The sequence below is a fragment of the Cetorhinus maximus genome, chromosome 3 (assembly GCF_964194155.1).
Source record: "Cetorhinus maximus chromosome 3, sCetMax3.hap1.1, whole genome shotgun sequence".
NCBI lineage: Eukaryota > Metazoa > Chordata > Chondrichthyes > Lamniformes > Cetorhinidae > Cetorhinus > Cetorhinus maximus.
In genome coordinates, this window is record NC_135881.1 from 52,178,147 (window position 1) to 52,200,580 (window position 22,434).

The 22,434-nt window shown below is 41.8% G+C and overlaps 1 protein-coding gene across 1 annotated transcript in view; it reads left to right on the top strand.

Moving 5' to 3' along the window:
- The first annotated feature begins 1,314 nt into the window (after window positions 1-1,314).
- Window positions 1,315-22,434, top strand: part of dnajc1 (DnaJ (Hsp40) homolog, subfamily C, member 1) — a 291,590-nt gene continuing 270,470 nt past the window's right edge. The window contains exon 1 of the mRNA XM_078538335.1: window positions 1,315-1,539. Within this exon, the coding sequence (XP_078394461.1) occupies window positions 1,393-1,539 (147 nt within the window). The 5' untranslated portion in view covers window positions 1,315-1,392. The remainder of the gene's footprint in view (window positions 1,540-22,434) is intronic.

Consider the following 22,434-nt stretch of genomic DNA (forward strand, 5'->3'; position numbering starts at 1 on the left):
TTTTGAACGAGGCACACTCCCAACCCCCCAAAAGCCCGTAAGCAACCCAATCAGGGTTCACCTTTCAGACTTCCTGCATGGCAAGTCCCACGCTCACCACTGGGTGAATACCAGTGGCAGTGGAATGAGGCCCTTAATTGCCAATAGCTCTTCCCACCACAGGCTTAATTGGAGCAGAGGCAGGAAGGCGGCAGACTCCCCTGCCGGCCCTCCTGTCTGATTAATTGCTCCCTACCACCAAACTCGCCATGTGGGAGGGCATTAGTTTCCGCCCATTGTGTCAAATTCTGGACACCAAATTTTAGGAAGGATGCGAAGGCATAGGGCTGGAGCAAAAAAGTTTTATGAGAATGGTTCCAGGGATGAGGGGCTTCAGTTAAGAGGATAGATTGGAGCAGATGGGGTTGAAAAGGTTGAGAGGAGATTTGATGGAGGTGTTCAAAATCATGAGGGGTCTGGACAGAGTGGATAGGGGAAAACTATTCCCATTGTTGAAAAGGTTGAAAAGCAGAGGACATAGATTTAAAGTGAGTAGGCTGATGTCTGGAGTATATTTGTTCTGTTTTTTGTGGACAGGACAAACCTGGACAATTTTCCACATTGCTGGGTAGATGTACCCAGTATCAAAGTTGTAGCTGTACTGGAACAGCTTGGCTGGGGCTGCAATGAGTTCTGCAGCACAAGTATTACTGCCAGGATGTTGTCAGGACCCAAAGCCTTTGTGATATCCAGTGCCTTCAGTGGTTTCTTGGTATTTTGATATCTATCTGGGGCCTCAGGAGGGGGCCAAGACAGATTATCCACTCAGCATTTCTGGCCGAAGGTGTTTGCAAATGCTTCAGCTTTGTCCTTTGCACTGATGTGCTACACTCCCCCATCATTGAGGATGGGGCTATTTGTGCAGCCTCCTCCTCTGGTTTGTTGTTTAATTGTCACCACCATTCATGGCTGCATAGCTTTGCTCTGATCCATTGGATGTGGGATTGCTTACTGAGGGAGTGCTGCAATGTCAAAGTTGCATCTTTCAGGCACGATATTAAGGTGAGACTTCCCTCGCCTCAGGTGGATGCAAACGATTCCTTGGCACTATTTTGAAGATTCACAAAGATAAACAGATTATCTGGTCATTATCACTCACTTTGCTGTTTGTGCGAGCTTGCTGTGTGCAATTTCGCCCTGCGTTTTCCCCATTACAACAGAAAAAAAGAACTTAATTCGGGTGTAAAGCGCTTTGGGACGTCCTGTGGCCGTGAAAGGCGCTATTTAAATGCAAGTTTTTTTCCCCCAACTCTTGGGAGTTGAGTTTGGTTAGACGTGTGTGTGGCCCCTTTAAGAAGTGGGTGAGTGAGCCACGTCCCCAGGCCGGTGCCAGGGAGTCGGGTAGGCTGAGAAATGCCGTCTCCCCTTTCGCCGGCGCTCTGGGTTCTGCTATTAATGTGTGTACCCCACTGCCTGGGCTGGGACACGGCCGAGATGGAGCTTTTCGACCTGGTGGAGGAAGTGCAGGAGAACTTTTACCGGTTCCTCGGCGTGGAGCAGGTGAGAGACGGGTGAACAGGCCCGCCTCCGGCCGCGGGCTTTAGTCTCTTCCCTTTTTTTTGCCGCTGTTGAAGCCGCTGCGTTGTTGGTTCGGTTTGTGTGTCTCGGCTTGAATGATGGTGCTGAGGTAGCTCCAGGCTGCGGCGGCCTGGGCCCGGGCCGCTGCTTTCTGATGAGGCGAGGTGGGGTTGAATTTGTGAGTGGAGCCGGTGAGAAAGGGCCTCGGTCTCCGCGTCCACACACACACACACACACCTCCCCCGCTCCCTCCCCCGCAACAAGCCGCTTTTCTCAGGTCTGAGGATTTGTTTAAAACAGTCCCGCTCCCCATTTCCTTCACCTCATAGTTAAAGACGCTTGGAATCTGTTTAAAAGTACAAACTTTTTTTTTTAAAAACGTGACTTAAACTGATTGTCAGGAGCTGGTGAAAAATCCTCTGCTGCTTTCCAATATTTCTAAATGAGGGGTAATTTCTTGTGAAGTAGCTGCTTTGCATTCTCGTTTCCATATCAACTGAAGCACTTCCAGACGGTATAACCGTTGCTACAGTATGCGAGGGCCGTTGCTACAGTGTGAGAGGGCCGTTGCTACAGTGTGAGAGGGCCGTTGCTACAGTATGCGGGCCGTTGCTACAGTATGCGGGCCGTTGCTACAGTATGAGAGGGCCGTTGCTACAGTATGAGAGGGCCGTTGCTACAGTATGAGAGGGCCGTTGCTACAGTATGAGAGGGCCGTTGCTACAGTATACGAGAGCCGTTGCTACAGTATGCGGGCCGTTGCTACAGTATGAGAGGGCCGTTGCTACAGTATACGAGAGCCGTTGCTACAGTATGCGGGCCGTTGCTACAGTATGCGAGGGCCGTTGCTACAGTATGAGAGGGCCGTTGCTACAGTATGAGAGGGCCGTTGCTACAGTATGAGAGGGCCGTTAATGTGTTACTTAGTGTGTTTTTCAAAAAAAAGTCCAAGGACTATCAAACTGCAATATTTGAAAAGTCATTTTAGGACTTGTAATTCTCCTTTTGGACGTACAGGTGCTATGTGTTCTTGTTGCCTTTTGGTTCCCAGATGTTGTTAATAAGCACACTTTGAGTTTGTAAAGATCAGAAACACTCTTCATGTTTAATTTTGCCATGCTGTCTGATTTCAAAAGGAAAACCAGATTGGACTGGTTAGTACACATCATTCGGAAGTGCAGCTGTGAAAAATGGCTCCTTGGAACACTTGCACTTACACCTTAGTTCCTAGCTGTTTACAGATAGTATAACATCCCTCTTTCTTTAAAACATAATGCCCCTATCAATGTAACTGTTCCAGTCATTAACTTTTACAACTAAAGATCTACTTTTGGAAATGAACTGAATCCCTTCTCTGGGTATTTTATAGCATGTATTCTTTCCTAAAATATTAATTGTGGTAAGATGTTGTGCCTCCATCTTGTAGATTTGGCATTCATTGTTCTTAGTGGTCAGTTGGCCCGTTGCACAGGCGATGTTGTTTGTGTTGTCATGTTGTAGGAGTTGTGCTCGCTGTTGCTAATGTTGTCATTTTTTAGTGATAATGTTGTCTTCCTGGATATTAATTTTTCTGGTGTTGTTACTGGTCTTCTGTTTTTCTAGCTCTGGTGCAGGTCAAACATGGACTCCATTTCTCCTCATTCACTTACTGGTTTGGGTCTCAATCATGCATGACCTTGGTGTCTCGGCATCAGCAACCACTTTTGCTGGGCTCCAGGTTTTCATAATTGGATCCTGTATATGTACACTTTGTCCTTTCAACAGCTCAGATTGGGATTTAGCATATTTGTAGAAGTGCTGACCTCTTTTCTGAGTTGTTGTCTCACTTCCTCCTGGTCACTCGGCAGAGTATATTTTCTTCCATCCAGCAACTCTGTAGGTGGTTTCATGTAGTCATGTCAGTCTTGAGAGGTGTGGATCGGAGTGACAACAAGGCAAGGTTTGGGGCTTCCTTTGTCTCTCAGCATTTTGCAAGGGTTCTTTTGACCGTCTGGATGTGTCTTTCTGGAAACCCGTATCCTCGAGGGTAATATTGTGCTGAGGTAATGATGTTGAACCCAAACTGTTCAGTGAATTCCTTAGCTTCCCTGGATGTGAACTGAGTGTCATTGTCACATATTAATCTTTAAGGAATTCCTTGCTCAGCAAACAAAACTCATACTGCTGAGATGAATGCTCTGGCTCTCGAGTCTTTCATCCCTCAGAGATAAGAGGAAACTTGATTGTGTGTGAATAAATAGGCTCCCACAGTATGCCATGGTCTGGTTGGTACTTCAGTAGCTATCATCTCTTCCTGCTGTGTGTTTCTGTATTTCTGGCATATGTTGCATGTAGACACCACATTTTCAATGTTTTTGTATAGGTCTATCAAGTATACAGCTGATCTAGCTCTGAGCTTACACTTCCCCATTCCCATGTGGCCTTCGTGTATCTTTTGGAGAAGTTCTTCCTGCATTGATTTGGTTATAATTATTCTGGATCTGGCTGGCAGAACACCATCTTCAAGGGAGATGTTATCTCTGACAGGCCAGTACTGCAGTATTGCTGGCTGTGTTTGCTGTATCTTATCAGGCCAACTCTTCATCACTTGCAGAGAAAGCGTTTGTGACTCCTCATGTTTGCTGGTCTCATCTCTAATTTGACTCCGTTTCAGTGGGTGCTACAATCATTGGGTGATGGATCTTTATACCTGGATCTTCCGTCTTGTGTTTCTCCTGTGGTGATGATTGAGGGTATCTGCCAGTACCATTTCTGTTCCTGGTTTGTATTTCAGAGAGAAATCCTAACTCTGAAGCCACAAAAGTAACCTCTGTGGTCTTGCTGGAGCCCTGACAATATTCCAGCAATAGTAAAGAAGACTTGTGCTCCAGAACTTGCTATGCCCCTAGCCAGTACAGCTGCAACACTAGCATCGACCCAGCAATGTGGCAAATTGCCCAGGTATGTCCTGTACACAAAAAGTAGGACAAATCTAACCCAGGTAATTACCACCCCATCAGTCTACTATCGATCATCAGTAAAATAATGAATGGGGCCATCAACAGTGCTATCAAATAGCACTTGCTTAGCAGTAACCTACTCACTGAAGCCCAGTTTGGGTTCCGACAGGGCCACTCAGCTCCTGACCTCACTACAGCCTTGGTTCAAACATGGACAAAAGAGTTGAACTCCAAAGGTGAGGTGCGAGTGACTGACCTTGACATCAAGGCAGCATTTGACTGAGTGTGGCATCAAGGAGCCCCAGCAAAATTGGAGTCAATGGGTATCAGGGGGAAAAATCTCCGCTGGTTGGAGTCATACCTAGCACAAAGGAAAGTGGTTGTTGGAGGTCAATCATCTCAGTTCCAGGACCTCACTGCAGGAGTTCCTCAGGGTAGTGTCCTTGGCTCAATCATCTTCGGCTGCTTCATCAATTACCTTCCTTTCATCATAAGGTCGGAAGTGGGGATGTCGCCAGATAATTATGCAATGTTCATCATTCTCGACGACTCAGATACTTAAGTAGTCCATGTCCAAATGCAGCAAGACCTGGACAATATCCAGGCTTGGGCTGACAAGTGGCAAGTAACTTTCGTACCACACAAGTGCCAGGCAAAGACCGTCTTCAACAAGAGAGAATCTAACCATTGCCCCATGACATTCAATGGTATTCCCATCACTGAATACCCCACTATCTTCACCTTAGGGGTTACCATTGACCAGCAGCTGAACTGGACTTGCCATATAAATATTGTGGCTGGCATTTACTACACAAAATAAGTGACAGCCATTTGCTGACTCATTGGTCAAGGCATTGCCTGGTTTAAATTTCAAACAATGCTTGGCAGTTAACTGTCAGTCACCATTACTGGTGTATTCTCCATGGCAACGCCTCTACCGATCAGCACACTCTTCACACATAGTATAGGTTGTTTTCCCCTTATATTCATATTCTTGTGAAGTGTCCTGATGAGTTCAAGACAAAAAGCTTTGACGTGTCTCTTTTTTCAGCAATACTCAAGTTCTGTACTACCAAATTACTATATTTGTATGGACTGGGATGGTGTAGTGTAAAGGGCAGAGAGAGACAAGAATTTTTAGTGTGTTCAGAATTTTCTGCAGCAGTATGTTTCCAATCTGACATGAAAGTAGGCGTTGCTAGACACGATCCTTGGGAATGAGGTGGGCCAAGTGGATAAGTATCAGCAGAGGAGCATTTGGGGGACAATTATCATTGTATCAAAAGATTTAGGTTGTCTATGAGAAAGGACAAGTAACAATCCAGAGTAAGAATAATTAACTGGGGGAAGCCAATTTTAGTGGGGTAAGAATGGATCTGACTCTAAGGACAAAACTGTAACTGATAAAACTGTGACAATGGGCTGCCTACAAAGGAGAGAGTGAGCACAGTCAAGGTATATTCCCATGAAGGGGAAAGGTAGGGCAAACAAACCCAGAGCTCCCTGGGTGAGAAAAGTGGCTGAGGTTAATTGAGAACCAGACTGAATATAGAAGGCTCAGAAGGGAATTGAAATAGGAAGTAACGGAAGAAAAAAGAGAATATAAGAGGAGACTGGCAGATTTAAGGGAATCCAAAATCTCCTATAGGCATATAGATAGTAAAAGGGTGGCATCGATTATGGACCAAAAAGTCGATTTATGTGTGGAGGCAGGGGGCACAGCTGAGGTACTAAATGAGGTACTTTGCACCTGTCTTTAACAAGGGAGAAGATACAGCTCAGATCACGGTGAAGGAGGTGGTAGTTCAGACCTGTGAAGGGTTTAAAGTTGATGAGGGAGTATTGTTTAGGCTGTCTGTACTTAGTTGATAAGGCATTCAGACAGGATGTGATGCATCCAAGGATACTGAAGGAAGTGAAAATTGAACTGGACAAAGGGGTGGTATCAGGAGACAGGAGAATTGCAGATGTTACACACGTGTTCAAAAAAGGATGTAAAATAAGCCCTGCAAATATAGGGCAGTCAGCTTAACCTTGGTGGTGGGAAAGCTTCAATAAATGATAATTCGGGACAAAGTTATTAGACATTTGGGCAAATGCAAATTAATTAAAGGAAGCCAGCACTGGTTTCTTAAGGGTAAATCATGTTTAACTAACTTGCTTGAGTTCTATGATGAGGTAACAGAGGGTTTATGAGGGTAATGCTGCTGATCTGGTGTACATGGACTCCCAAAAGGCATTTGATAAAGTGTCACACAACAGACTTGTGAGCAAAGTGTTTGTGGAATAAAAGGATTAGTAGCAACATGGATACAAAGTTGGCTGAGTGACAGGAAACAGAGAGTAGTAGTTAATGGATGTTTTCCAGACTGAAGGAAGTTTATAAAAGAATTCTCCAGGGATCAGCGTTTGGATCTCTGCTCTTCCTGATATATTAATGACCTAGACCTTGGTGTACAGAGCACAATTTCAAAATTTGTGGACAATATGAAACTTGAGAGTATTGTGAACTGTAAGGAGGATAGGTTGGTGGAATGGGTGGACATATGGCAGATGAAATTTAATGCAGACCAGTGTGAAGTGATTCAACTTGGTAGGAAGACCATGGAGGGACAATGTAAAATAACGAGTATAATTCTAAAGGGGGTGCGGGAGCAGAGGGACTTGGGTGTGTATGTGCATAAATCACTGAAGGTGGCAGGAGAGGTTGAGAGAGTACTTAATACAGAATACCGTATCCTGGGCTTTATCAAAGGGGGCATGAGTACAAAAGTAAGGAAGTTATGCGTATTAAGTATAAAACACTAGTCCAGCCTCAGATGGAGTATAGTGTCCAGTTCTAAGCACAGGATTTTAGGAAGGGTGTGAAGGCATTAAGAGAGGTTGCAGAAAAGGTTCACGAGAATGGTTCCAGGGATGAGGAACTTCAGTTACGCAGATTGATTGGAGAAGTTGACACTCTTTTCTTTGGGGAAGAGAAGATTGAGAGGAGATTTGACAGAGGTATTCAAAATCATGAGGGGTTTGGACAGAGTAGTTGGAGAGAAACTTTTCCCATTGGTGGAAAAATCGAGATCAAGAGGGCACAGATTTAAGGTAATTGGCAAAAGAAGCAATGGCGAATGAAGGAAAACATAGGATCTGGAGTGCACTGCCTGAGAGTGTGGTGGAGGCGGTTTCAATTGGGGCATTCAAGAGGGAATTGGATTATTATCTGAAAAGGATGAACATGCAGGGCTGCACAGAGAAGATGGGAGAATGACACTAGGTGAATTGTTCCTTCAGAGAGCCAGCACAGATATGATGGGCTCCTTCTGTGCTGTAACCATTCAGTGAATTCACTCCTGAATCATATTCAGTATTTTTCTTGCAGCTTTTACATTTTAATTTTAAATGTCACCATGACAACGCAATGTTTTTCTTTGGACAATCAAACATTAAGAGCACCAAAGCATATATCATGTTACTCAAAAATATAAAAGCTAACCTTAGTTTTCCCTCCCTTTGTGCTTTTGTTTTAAAGATTTTACATTTTACATTCCAGTGCGGGTAGAATGATCTAGCTTGTAGGCTAGAGTTTGGATTTAGAGTGACAACTGCAGAATTGATAGAGATTGAAGTGTTGCAATGTTGTACTTGTTTGTAAAGTAGACCAATGATTTGTGTTTTTTATGGTCTTAACACAATCAAAAGGCTCCTGATATAAATTCTGAGAAATAATCATTGTTACAGCACATGGCACACCTTCCATTGCATAATGGCAATTTGATTTAATTTTGATAAGTTTCCTTTAACATTTTGTCCTTTTGTTACAGCGCCCCTTTTAAGGGGCTATTTTCTTGTTAATTAGTTTATTTTATTGTTCTATTAAGAGTGACATAGCTTCCATGTAGCCACTGTGGTATTATTGCCATATGAGCCAGCAACAGAGTCATAATGCCAGCTTTGCTGCATCTTTTGGTCAGCTGAAATGAAAATGTGCTTGCATGTTGTTACACCCACAAAGTTATGAAGAAGATGGACACTACTTTTAAAAAGCAGAATATAAAAGGACAATTTACTCTGACACAAGATGGAGTCTGGGGGGGTGTGGGGTGGCATCAGGTGACCTTTTTGTGTTTTCTGTACAGACACAGGGACTGACACAGACAAGACATGTCTCTGGGAAGTCAGTTAAAATGCAAACAACCTTCTCAAGCGCTGATGACCTGCCCCTCTCCATTTCAGTTAAAGAGGCTCAGAGTAACAATAACTGGTAGACTTGGAGGCTTCATGGGAGATAGAAATGCAAATAAAGATATTCAGAGGTTATTCATAACTGGAATGTTAATGGGGATATCAAACATTCCTCATTATGTGACAATTGCTTAGCCCATCAAACTATTTGTGTGGACAATAGGAACACAGATACTGTGGTCACGTGACAGAAATATGGCAAGAAACACCCTATTAACTGAGATCTTGGCAGATCAGGGCAGTCGATCTGGGATACAGAGACCCCAGAGGGAGGAGATCTCAGCCCAGAAAAGGAAGAACCTTGTCTGGATGTTCACCACAGGCAGAGAAATGGGGCTTTTCTTTGATCTTTGGATTATAATTTCACGACAGGGGCTCGACTACAACTTTGACTGGAGAAAAACCAGAAACCTGCTATTTCATGGAGTAAACCACTGAGTTCATTGCTAGAAACTTCCAACTCTATTGTGTTCAGTGAATCAAGAGAGGGCCCTCAAGCCTGCAACGTTTCCAACAACATTTCGAGAGCTGATAGGACACTTTCAGAAATCTAAGTACATGCTACATCTTTTGTCATCATCTTTTCTTGTGTGTATTGTCTTGTGTGACTGAGTGTGTGGATGCTGTTGTGTTTATATTTCAGATGTTGTGAAAAATAAACGTTTATTCTTTTAAACCTATGAGACCCTGTTTTGTGTCTGTTCTTGGAACACTTCTCTAAAATACATCTACTAGCTGTGGTCAGTTGAGAGGTGGAAAAGGGGGGAAATTATCCCACATCTCTCCTCTGTCTGTAACAATGTTAAACCCATGCTTGCTGTCAGTTAAATACTGGTTATGTTTTTAAGATTCTGTTCCAATCTGTGTCAGAGCCAAAAAAAACCTTTGCATCACCCTAACTTCCTGCAGCTCCTTTTCTTTAACCTAGCATTGTTAATTAGCATTGTTGTGTAGACCAGAAGGTCTGAAGTTTCAATTCTAGTCTGTGCTGTGCTGATCTTGGTACAGGAGGAGTTGGAAAATATAGTTGATCTCCAAGTCCTTGGACTAGGGAGGGGAAAATCACTTTAGGTTCACACTCGTCATTGCTCTTCAGAGACTTCTGCTAAAAGTGTGCTGAATATATATATAAGGCAAGGATGGAATTGGACTCCCACATGGAAAAATACCTTGACTGCACTTGCTGTCTTGGTTCCCGTGTGAAGCTTGGGTGGGATACTGGAGAACTGCCAGAACCCCAGCGAGTGCAGGGACTGTTGAAAGATAAAATCGGCAAAAAAAAGCTTTGTTATACTGTGGGTGAAGGAATACCTTTGTGCTTCAGTTTCCAGTTAACTTATACAATGAAAAGAAATCTCTCAAGTCCTTAATGCTGATATTCTTTGGGAGCCAGTGATCTTCTACAAAGGAATTAATGTGGCTATTGCTTTAATTTTAAAAACTGATCTGGCTCTTGTGGTGGAACAATTTATTGAATTATTGATATTCCTTATGAAATGCAAGTCCTGTTTAGTTGCTTAATGGTTTGCAACCTCTGCTTGGTGATTATACGATGGTCCACTAAACTTCTCTGTAGTGGGCCAATACCTTGATGAAAGTCATTTTTATAATGAGAAGCATTTAGAGATGATCTTCCCTTGTCCTGAAGGTAATTCTATTTTTGATATAGTGAAGCTCCCCTTATCATGGTATCTTGACATGGTAAATAATCTTTCATTTATAAAAAGAAACTATTATTCCATTGTGCTTGTAAAATGATTTGAATCTACACGATCCTAGAATTTAGTCGTTTTATTTTATAACGCTAACAATTTTTCTTGTGGAGTAAAATTGTTTCAATTATTGTTATGGTGTAAATTTGAGTACTGTGGTATCAAGTGGTCTAATGTTTACTAATACTTGATGCACAAGCGAATTGTTTCAACATTGACCTGGGGCACTGAAGTGTTGCACCTTCTAGGGCAAATTTACTAGTTAGAATAAAACTGCCAGTCTCTCAAGCGAATTGAGTGGTTGTGAGGAAATTATCTTTTAGCTCTGCAGCAGTTTCCAAAACAGTTGCAGTTTCTTCCACCTATTGACTTAACTAAATATACTTGACACTAATATTTTCCAGTTTTTTTAAATGAGAATTTTGGCGAATCTTTTTTTTTGTTTTGTTAGCACTGGTGCATTGTCTAAGGACCATAAATGTAAGATGGTCACAAATAAATTCAATCAGGAATTCAAGAGAAACAATTTCACTCAGTGGTGAGAATGTGGGACGTGCTACTATTTGAGGCGAATAAATGCATTCAAGGCGAAGCTGCATAAGTGTGGAAGGAAGGAATAGGAGGATAAGTGGGAGCAGGCTTGTGTGGAGCAAAAAAACTCAGCATTGTCCTGTTGGGCCGAATGGCCTGTTTTTGTGCTATAAAGTTCTGAGTCTTTTCAGTATTTTTCAAAACTTTTTTTTGCTATGGCACAGTTTGCCTCGGTGTACTTCTGTAAAGAGGAACTTTTGATGAAAAATGCACTAATACGAGCATCAAGGCTACTTGGCTTTTATGCCCCTGTGGTCGAATAACCCATCATCACTCAGCCTAGGCGTATAGATGAAAAGTGACACCTTGAGTTAGGTATTGGATGGCTGCCAGCTATCATGGAATCTAATTGGCAACTCTGAACTGTATTCAGAAATTTCATCACATGGCCTCTCACCTTCAACTGCTGCGCCTCACACCGTTGGTCTTTTGATACTTCCAAGTGGCAACTGAACAATGGTGGCTATGATGCCCAAAACCCTTTCCACTCCAGAAACTGCTCTGTACTTTGAACCAGAAATAAAAATCCTGGAAGTACTCTGCAGTCAGTCAGTCTGTCTTGTGGAGACAAAAATAGTTAATATTTCTGGTTGTTGGCCTTTCACAGAACTGAGAAAAGCTAGAGATGTAATACAACAGCATGTGTTTACATAGCACCTTTAACTTGATGAAACATCCCAAAATGCTTCTCGAGCATTATAAAACAATGTATGACACTGAGCCACATGAGTTATTAGGCCAGATGACCAGAAGCTTGGCTGAAGAGGTAGGTTTTAAGTTTCTTAAAAGAGGAAAGAGAGGTGTAAGCTTGTTATTCCATAGCTTGGGGCACAGGCAATTGAAGGCATGGTCACCAATGATGGAGAAATTAAACTGAAGGATGCATAAGAGGCCAGAATTAGAGAAGCACGGTTATCTGGAAGTGTTGTAGGGCTGGAGTAGATTACAGAGATGGGGAGGAGCAAGACCATGGAGGGATTTGAAATGAGGGTGAGAATTTTAAAATCAAACTCAGGGCACCAAGTCAAGCAATGTAGATCAGCAAGTACAAAAGCGATGGGACTTGGTGTGAGTTATGAAACGGGCAGCAGAATTTTGGATGACAAGTTTATGGAGGGTAGAATGTGGAAGATCAGCCAGGAGTGCAATAGAGTAGTCGAGTGTAGAGGTAACGATAGCATGAATGAGGATTTCAGCAACTGATGAACTGATACAGGTGAAGTCAGGTGATGTTACAGAGGTGGAAATGGGACATCTTAATGATGGCACGGACACGAGGTCAAGCTCATTTCGGGATTGAATGATACACTCATTATGAAAAGACTGGCTTAATCTCAGACTGTTTCAGGGAGAGGAATGGAGCTCAGAGCAGGGACTGAAAACAATGGTTTCAGTCTTCCTAATGCCTAACATGCCTAACTGGAAGAAATGGGTTTTAAGCGAATACAGAGGCAGCGAAGGGCTGTGGTGGGTGGGGCTGGTGGTGGAGAGAAGGGAGGAAATAATACAATGGAGGGCCTGTGATAGGGATGTTGGTTCAAGGCAAAAGGAGATGGTAATGAGACAAGCTTAGAAGCAAAAGATGAGTCTTTAGAAAGTGTAAATTGAAATAATAGAATCATCACAAACAATGCCACCTGGAAAAATGGGGGCAGATGTCCTTATCTGAGATTATTGAATCCAGGGAAGTGCCTCATCAAATGGTGAAATGCTGTTCCTTCAACTTCAGTTGAGCTTCATAAGAATGGTGTAGGAGACCAAAGACAGAGGTCAAAGTAGAAATGGGATGGAGAATTAAAATGGTAGGCAACTGCTACACTACTCCAATGAAGCTCTCCTAATCGCTCAAAATGATCATCTTTCCCATGCGTTGTAATTACTTTAATGTAAATGGTGTAAAACTATTTCTACTTGCTGGGTAAATTTATATCAATTCCATGATTGCAAAGCTTGTAAAGTATATAGGCAGCAAGTACACAGATATATGGCACAGAAACAAGCTATTCAACCCAATCAGTCCATGCTGGCACTTTTACTCCATGCGAGCCCCCCCCCACTCCCGCCCCCGCCCCCACCATCTTTCCTCATCTAACTCTTATCAGCATAACCCTTTATTCCCTTCTCACTCAAATATGCTTATCTATCTCCCCTTAAATGCACCTGTACTGTTCACTTCAACCGCTCACTGTGGTAGTGAGTTCCACATTCCCACTCTCTCTGGGTAAGGAATTTGATTTTCTGAATTCCCTATTTGGTTTCTTGGTGACTATCTTGTAATGATGGTGTATGTGTATGTCAAGGGTTGGGGGAAGGCAGGAAAGTGGACTTAAAGCCACAATTGGATTAACCATGATCTTATTGAATGGCGGAGCAGGCTTGAGGGACCAAATGGCTTATTCCTGGTCCTATTTCTTATGTTCTTCCTCACAAGTGCAAATGTTGGATGGGGCTTTCTGGCCCCGACATCGGCGGGCATTGTTGCAGGCGGAATGGGAAAATTTGGAGAACCGAACGGCTCTTCAAATTTTCCTGTCCCGCATCTGTCGATGCCTGCTGGCGTCGGGGCCGGAAAATCCTGCCCATTATTTCTGTTTACTGTATCGAAACCATTGTCAAAACTTGTCAGAATTTTAAAGAATTTTATTAGGTCACCCATCAGCCTAAGGAGAGAGGCAGACAGAAGAAAAGAGCGAGATAGCCTATTCATCCTCTTATAGGTATACCTCCAAGTTTCTGGCATCATCCATGTAAATTTGTTTTGGACTCTTTCCAATGCTTCTTTCTTTTATATAACATGACCACCAGAATTGTACACAGTACTCTTATGTGACCTGACTAAAGTTTGATCCAAGTTTAGCATAACATTTTTATCTTTCAATTCTATCCGCCCCCAGAAATGGACCCTAGTGCTTTGTTTGCTTTGTTTTTTGTGGCCTTGTTAACTTATTTGTGTAATTTTACACCTAGATTTTGTTTTGCTCCTCTTACCCCATTTAAATTATTTTCTTAGTAATATCGAATCTCCTTATTTTCCTTGCCAAAACGTAATACCTCATTTATCTATGTTGAAATTCATTTGTCAATTGTATGACCATTCTGCAAGTTTGTTAATATAGTCTTTTAATTTGTTGTGGTCCTCCTCAGTATTGGCTATCTCTCTTGGCACACACACACACTGCACCCCCCCCCCCCCCCCCCTCTCCAACCACCCCCTCCCCTGCACTTGACATCAGTATCCTTGAATTGAGGGGAAAATTAGCAAAAAATTTTTTTTTCCTTGTTACTATCCATTGATCCTCCTGCTGGAAAGTGTCTGTGCATTTACGTCAGATGTAGGGAGCATTGGACTCATCTGTGATTTACAGTTTGGGCCTACAGGTCACATCTAAAGGCAGATTTAACAGTGTAAATGTGGAAACCAGATGTTAGATGCTGGACTTGCCAAATCCAAATTGAAAGAGCAATATTAAAACAGTTATTTTTTCCAACAAGTCATGGAGCTAAAAAATCTAAATCAAATTACTGAATTTTCTTTTAGTATGGAGTATCTTTGATGCAGCAACTGAGGCATTGTATAAAATTGATCCACCCTCCAGAGTAGACCAAATTGCTCAATTTAGATACTGTAGAATAACAAACTGCCACTGAGGTGTGACTTAATTATTTATTTTGACTTAATAACTGTGCAGATAGTTGTTTGAAATTTGGAACTTTGTGTACCATTTGCAAATGACAAATACATCCTGAATTCCTTTTGGGTTTTAGTTTCAACCCCATCTGTTTTTGGTGATTGACCATTTTTCACTTCTTAGTGATCTGTTGATCTTTGCTCACCCTGATGATTTGTTAAGAGACAATATGACAAACACTCATTGAAAAGCAGAATACTGCAGCTGTTGGAAGTCTGAAACAAAAACAGAAAAATTTCCAACATTTTCTATTTTTATGATAAATCCTCATTTTGCAAGTAAACTTTATGCTCATAAGGGCCTGCCAAATCTCTCAATATTTGAGCAGAAATGTGTATGTTGGATAAGGCAAAAAAGAGATTGCACTCAGGTAGCACCATGGATTGAAATGAGTACAAAAGCAAGGTAAAGTAAGCTGGTCGGCAGAGCTGGAATGGAAAATGAGGTCAGGGTATGTTGTGATGTTTAATTGTATTCTGTGATTTCTTTTAAATCATCAAGTAGTTCTGTTTGAATATAATTTTATTGCTCAACACTAATTGTGAACTACAGGCATCATTAAAACTGGTAATTCTAATAAAACAAAAGCCTTTTAGAAACAACCTTGAAAAAGGAACTAATTATCATTGAAATAAATTAAAAAGGAACCTTGAGAGGCATGAACAAAGAAGTATGGAACACTTGTGAACGTCTGAGTTTGTGTCCCATTGTCGAAACTGATAATTGGAACCTTTATGTATGCTCCTAAGAAAAAGTGGATAACATTGCCTAGGTTGGGAGAATTTTGTAATAAACAATTGGGGTATAAATAGAGCTTTGCAGTGAAGCTCTGAACCTTCTGAAAGAAGAAGCAACATCAAAAGATTGTGCCCTAGCCTGAAGGGAGAGACCACCAGAGAGAGGAGAAAGAACTCTGCTGATTAAACCAGTGGTGTTGTGAAATTCTGTTTGTTAACCAGTGAAACATATGTACCTATCAAATAATTTGTAATTGAAAAATGAAAAGGTAAAGAGAAATCTTGGGAAGATATGAACAAGGCCATTCAGTCTCCTTTTAGTCAATTCTGTCATTCAGTTAGATATTGGTTGACCTTTACCTCAACTCCATTTACCTGTCTTTGTTCAATATCCCTTAATGTCCTCACTCAACAGAAATCTATCAATCTCAGCCAATTGAAATGTCATTTGGCACAGTACTCATAGCTTTTTGGAGTACTGAGTTCCAGATTTCAGTCAAGAACTTAAAAAATGGAAAGATGAATAAACCAAACAGCCCTCGAGCTCGCTGTGCTATTCAGTATGATCATTCCCCACAGCCCTTGATACCCTGAAAAAAACAAAAATCTGTCCACCTCAGCCTTAAATATATTCAATGATGGCATATCCACAACCCTCTCGGGTAGAGAATTTGAAAGATTCACAGCCTTTCCTTTGAGTGCAGGAATTCCCCATCTCAGCTCAAAATGATTGGTCCCTTATCCTGAGACTGTTCTCCTGTGTTTTAGATTCCAGTGAAGGGGAACAACCTCTATGTCTATCTTATCAAGCCCTTTTATAATCTTCAATGTTTCAATGAGATCACCTCTCATTTCTCTAAACTCCAGAGAACGTAGGCCCAATTTACTCAGCTTCTTATCATAGGGCAACCCTGCCATCCCAAGAAGCCATCTAGTAAACCTTTTGCTCTACTGCCTCCAATGCAAGTATATCCTTCTTTAAATATGGGGAACAAAAGTGTGCATAGCGCTCTAGATGTGATCTCATCCAAAACCCTGTTCAATTATAGAAAGATCATTATTATACTCCAATCCCCCTGCAGTAAAGGCCAACATGCAATTTGTCTTCCTAATTACTTGCTGCACTTGCATGCCAACTTTGTTCCTTGTACATGTGTACTCAAGTCCCTCTGAAAATTGATGTTTATAAGTTTCATGCTTTTTCTGTTCTTACTAACCAAGTGAATAACCTCACACTTCCCCACATTACACTCCATCTGCTACTTTGTTACTCAACCTGTCTTTGCAGCCTCTTTGTGATCTCCTTGCAGTTTGCAATCCCACCTAGCTTTGTATCGTCAGCAACCTCGGAAAATGCTGGAATCCATTGCTAAGGTAGTAGTAGCAGGACATTTAAAAAATCATAATATAATTGGCAGGTTCAACATGGGAAATCACGTTTGACAAATTTAATGCAGCAAGCAGGCTGGATATAAGGAAACCAGTGGGTGTAGAGTTTTTAAATTAACAAGGCATTCAGTAAGGTGGCATATAAAGGTTACTACACGAGATAAGATTTCATGGTATTGGGGGTAATATATTAGCATAGATAGAGGATTGGCTAACTAACAAGAAACAGAATGTTGGAATAAATAGATGATTTGCAGGTTGGCAAACTGTAACTAGAGGGATGCCACAGGGATCAGTGCTGAGGCCTCAACTATTTTCAATCTATATTAATGACTTGGATGAAGGGGCTGAGTGTATTGTAGCCAAATTTAGATAACACAATTACATACCAGGAATAGAGGATAACTTTGGGGCTAGTAAGAGTGATAAAATTAAGGTAATTAGTAGCAGAGAAAAGTACTGGAGAAACTCTGACTAAAATCTAACAAATCCCCAGAACCTGATGGCCTATATCCTAAGATTCTAATAGTGATAGCCATAGAGATAGTGGATGTGCTGGCTATGATTTTCGAAAATTCCCTAGTTTCTGTAATGCAGTTTGAAAGTTAGAAAATCTAACACTGCTATTCAAGAAAGAATGGAGTGAGAAAACAGGACCACAGGCCAATTAGCCTGGCACCCATCATCAGGAAAGTGCTGAAATCTATTATTAAAGTCTAAACAATGCACTTAGAAAGCACAGTATGATTAGTACAGTTCAACATGGTTTTATGAAAGGGAAATCCAATTTGACAAATTTATTGGAGATCTTTGAGTATGTAACTAGTAGGGTAGATAAAGGGGGACCAGTAGGTGTAGTATACTTGGATTTCCAAAAGGCATTCAATAAGGTGCCACATGAAAGGTTAATTCGCAAGATAAGGGCTCATGGTGTAAGGGGTAATATAGAGGATTGGTAATGGACAAGAAGTGGAGATTTTGGGAATTTTCAAATTGACAGGATGTGACTCATGGAGCGCCACAAGGAGCTGGGGATCAGCTATTTCAATCAACCGGTATCAATCAATAAACTTTTATAGTCTAAACAGAAATTCGCTGTGGGCACAACTACATAACCAAAATAAAAAAGAGAATTACATCAGCAATACCATAACCCATGTCACTGCTGTGCATCACAGCTGAAAAATAGAATAATGAGAGGGGAAAATAGAGAAAGAGCCTTGGGTTTTCATGTTCCCTCCCCATCACAGATACAGCCAATGGATATGAATATGGCTATGTCCTCAAATGTCTCCTGTATCAGATGTTAGTGTATTAGGAATGGAGATGAGGCAAAATGCAGAGTTTTGGGAAGCTCTCCAATCCTAATCAACATGGTCCATTGGCAGTCTGTTGGCCAACCTTAATTTTACTATTCTTCTGCTCTGGAAAGCTCCAGACTGAGGAGACTACCTGGTTTCGCTGGCTCATCCCGTCTTTGGACTTGAGGTATTCCAGCCCAAAAACCCCCTGTTGAGAGGTAACGTCTCTCTGAGGTAACCCAGTCTCTAGTATGGTACCGACTGAAGAGCTGATCCATAGAATCGGTGGGGGTGGGGGGTGGTGGTAGATGACTAATGCAATGGACATCCCCGAGTTAGAGCTGATATAGCCACACTGAACCGGGCTGCTCCTGCATGACCAATCTGAGTTCTATGGAGGCTTTATCTCCCTGCCCATGTGGAGCCCTCTCTCAAACAGCTGTCACCTTTTAAAAATATTGCAAAAAGAAAATTACAATCTATACAAATGGCTTGGACAAAGAGACAGAGAGTATAAGTTTGCTGACAACACAAAGCTAGGTGAAAATGCCAGCTGTGAGCAGGACACAGGCTGCAAAGAGATGAAGGTTAAGCGAGCGGACAACAAGGCAGTATATGGAGAATAATATGGGGAAGTTTAAGGTTATTCACTTTGGTCGTAAGAATAGAAAAACATAATATTTTTAAAAATATGTGAAACTTGTAAATGTTGGTATTCAGAGAGACTTGGGTTGACTTGTACAAGGAGCAGAAAAAGTTAGCATGCAGGTGCGGCGAGCAGTTAGGAAAGCAATTGGCATGTTGGCCTTTATTGCTCGGGGATTAGAAACTAGGAGCAGGAGTAGGCCATTCGGCCCTTCGAGTCTGCTCCGCCGTTCATTATGATCATGGCTGATCATCCAACTCAATAGCCTGTTCCTGCTTTCTCCCCATATCCTTTGATCCCTTTCACCCCAAGATCTATATCTAACTCCTTCTTGAAAGCATACAATGTTTAGGTCTCAACTACTTTCTGTGGTAACGAATTCCACAGGCTCACCACTCTCTGGGTGGAGAAATTTCTCCTCATCTCAGTCCTAAATGGCCTACCCCATATCCTCAGACTGTGACCCCTGGTTCTGGACTCCCCCACCATCGGGAACACCCTTCCTGCATCTACCCTGTCTAGTCCTGTTAGTATTTTATAGGTTTCTATGAGATCCCCCCTCATTCTTCTGAACTCCAGCGACTATAATCCTAATCGACTCAATCTCTCCTCATATGTCAGTCCCGCCATCCCAGGAATCAGTCTGGTAAACCTTCGCTGCACTCCCTCTATAGCAATTACATCCTTCCTCAGATAAGGAGACCAAAACTGCACACAATATTCCAGGTGTGGTCTCACCAAAGCCCTGTACAATTGCAGAGATTAGAGTACAAGAATATAGAAGTTTTGCTACAATTGTAGCAAGTTTTTGGTCTCCATATTTGAGGAAGGATATTGGAGGCAGTACAGTGAAGGTTCACTAGATTTGTCCCTGGGTTGAGAGGGTTGTCCTATGATGAGAGCCTGAGTAAATTGAAGTGTATTCTTTGGAGTTTAGAAGAATGAGGTGATCTCGTTGAAACATTCAACATTCTGAAGGGGCCTGACAGGGTGGATATGAGACACTGGCTGGGGAATTTGAAATATGGGGGCACAGCTTCAGGATAAGGGGCCAACCATTTAGGACTGAGATGAGGAGAAATTTCTTCACCCAAAGAGTTGTGAATCTTTGGAATTCTCTAACCCAGAGGGTTGTGGATGCTCCATCATTGAATATATTTAATGTTGAAATGGACACATTTTTGGTCTGGCAGGGAATTAAGGGATATGGGGAGTGGGTGTGAAAATAGAGTTGAATCCCAATCAGCCATGATCTTGTTGAATGATACAGCAGACTTGATGGGCCATATGGTCTTCACCTGCTACTATTTCTTATGTTCTTAAGTGAGTGGGCAAAAATTTGACAGATGGAATATAATAGAAATGAGAGGTTGTCCACTTTTGTAGGAAGAATAGAAAAGCAAAATATTATTCAAATGGACAGAGATTACAGAATGTTGTGGTACAGAGGGATCTCGGTGTCCTCATACATGAATGTCAAAAGGTTGGTATGTAGGTAAAACAAGTAATTAGGAAGGCAAATTAAATGTTGGCTTTGTTGCCAGTGGGATGGTGATTAAAAGTAGGGCAGTCTTGCTCCTGCTGCACAGGGTGTTGGTGAGACTAAACTTAGAGTACTGCAAAGAGTTTGGATTCCTTATTTAAGGAGGTATATACTCGTGTTGAAGACAGTTCAGAGACTGGGTTGATTTACAGAATCACAAATTTGCTACAGCGCAGAAGGAGCCCATTTGGTCCGTTGTGTCTGTACCAGCTCTCCAATTGAACAATTCACTTAGTTCCATTCTCCTGTCTTCTCCCTGTAACCCTGCACATTCTTCCTTTTCAGATAACAGCCGAATTCCCTTTTTAATGCTTTGATTGAACCTGCCTCCACTACACACTCAGGCAGTGCATTCCTGACCCCAACCACTTGCTGCATGAAAACGTTTTTTCCTCATGTGACTTTTGCTCCTTTTGCCAATTACATTAAATCTGTGCCTTCTCATTCTTGATCCTTTCATGAGTGGGAACAGTTTCTCTCTATCTAGTCTGTCCAGACCCCTCAGGAATTTGAATATCTCTATCAAATCTCCTCTCAGCCTTATCCTCTGTCTTTTCTCCAGGAAAAACAGCCCCAACTTCTCCAATCTAACTACGTAACTGAAGTTCTTCATCTCTGGAACCATTTTGCACCCTCTCTAATGCCTTCACTAAGTGCGGAGCCCAGAACTAAATGGAGTACTCCAGCTGAGGCAGAACTAGTGTCTTATACAAGTTCAACATAACTTCCTTGCTCTTGTACTCTATGCCTCTATTAATAAAGCCAAGGATACTGTATGCTTTATTAACTGCTCTCTCAACCTGCCCCGCCACCTACAATTACTTATGCAGATATTAGCCCAGATCCTTCTGCTCCTGCACCCCCTTTAGAGTTGTACCCTTTATTTCAAATTGTCACTCTATTCTTCCTACCAAAATGAATCACTTCACATTTCATCGCATTGAATTTCATCTGCAACTTGTCCACCTATACCACCAACTTGTCTATGTCCCTTTGAAGTTCTACACTATTCTCCTCTCAGTTCACAATGTTACAAAGTTTTGTATCATCTGCACATTTTGAAATTGTGCCTTGTACATCAATGTCTAGGTCATTAATATATATATTGGGGAGAGCAAAGGTCCTAACACTGACCCCTGGAGAACTTCACTGCAAACCTTCATCCAGCTTGAACAACATCCATTAACCACTACTGTTTCCTGTTACTCAGCTAACTTTGTATCCATGTTGCTACTATCCCTTTTATTCCATGAGCTATAACTTTGCTCACAGGCCTGTTGTGTGGCACTGTATCAAATGCCTTTTGGAAGGTCATATACACCACATCAACAGCATTGCCCTCATCAACCCTCTCTATTACCTCTTCAAAAAGCTCCAGAAAGTTAATTAAACACTGTCTTTACTCTTATCAAATCCATGCTGGCTTTCTTAATTAACTCCCATTTGTCTATGTGACTAATAATTTTGTTTGGAATTATGGCTTTTAGAAGCTTCCCCACCACTGAAGTTAAACTGACTGGCCTGTAGTTGCTGGGATTATCTTTACACTTTTTTTTTGAAAAGAGTGTAATGTTTGCAATTCTTCATTCCTCTGGCACCATCCCTGAGTCCAAGGAAGACTGGAAAATTATGGCCAGTGCCTCCGCAATTTCCACACTCACTCCCCTTGGTATCCTTGGATGCATCTCTTCTGGTCCCAGCGCCTTATCAACTTTAACAGGTAGCCTGTCCAATGCCACCACCTTATCAATTTTAAACCTTTTCTAGTGTATTAATTACCCCCTCTTTCACTGTGGCCTAGGTTACATCTTCTTCCTTGGGCCCTCCTTCATCCCTTTACCACCCTTTTACTATTTATATGCCTATAGAAGACTTTGGGATTCCCTTTTTATGTTGGCTGCCACTTTCTCTTCATTCTCACTCTTTTTGCTTCTCTTACTTGCTTTTTCACTTCCCCTCAAACCTTCTATATTCAGCCTGGTTTTCCATTGAATTATCCACTTGACATTTATCATAAGCATACTTTTTCTCCTTCATCTTAATCTCTATCTCTTTTGTCATTCAGGGAGCTCTGGATTTCTTTACCGTACTTTT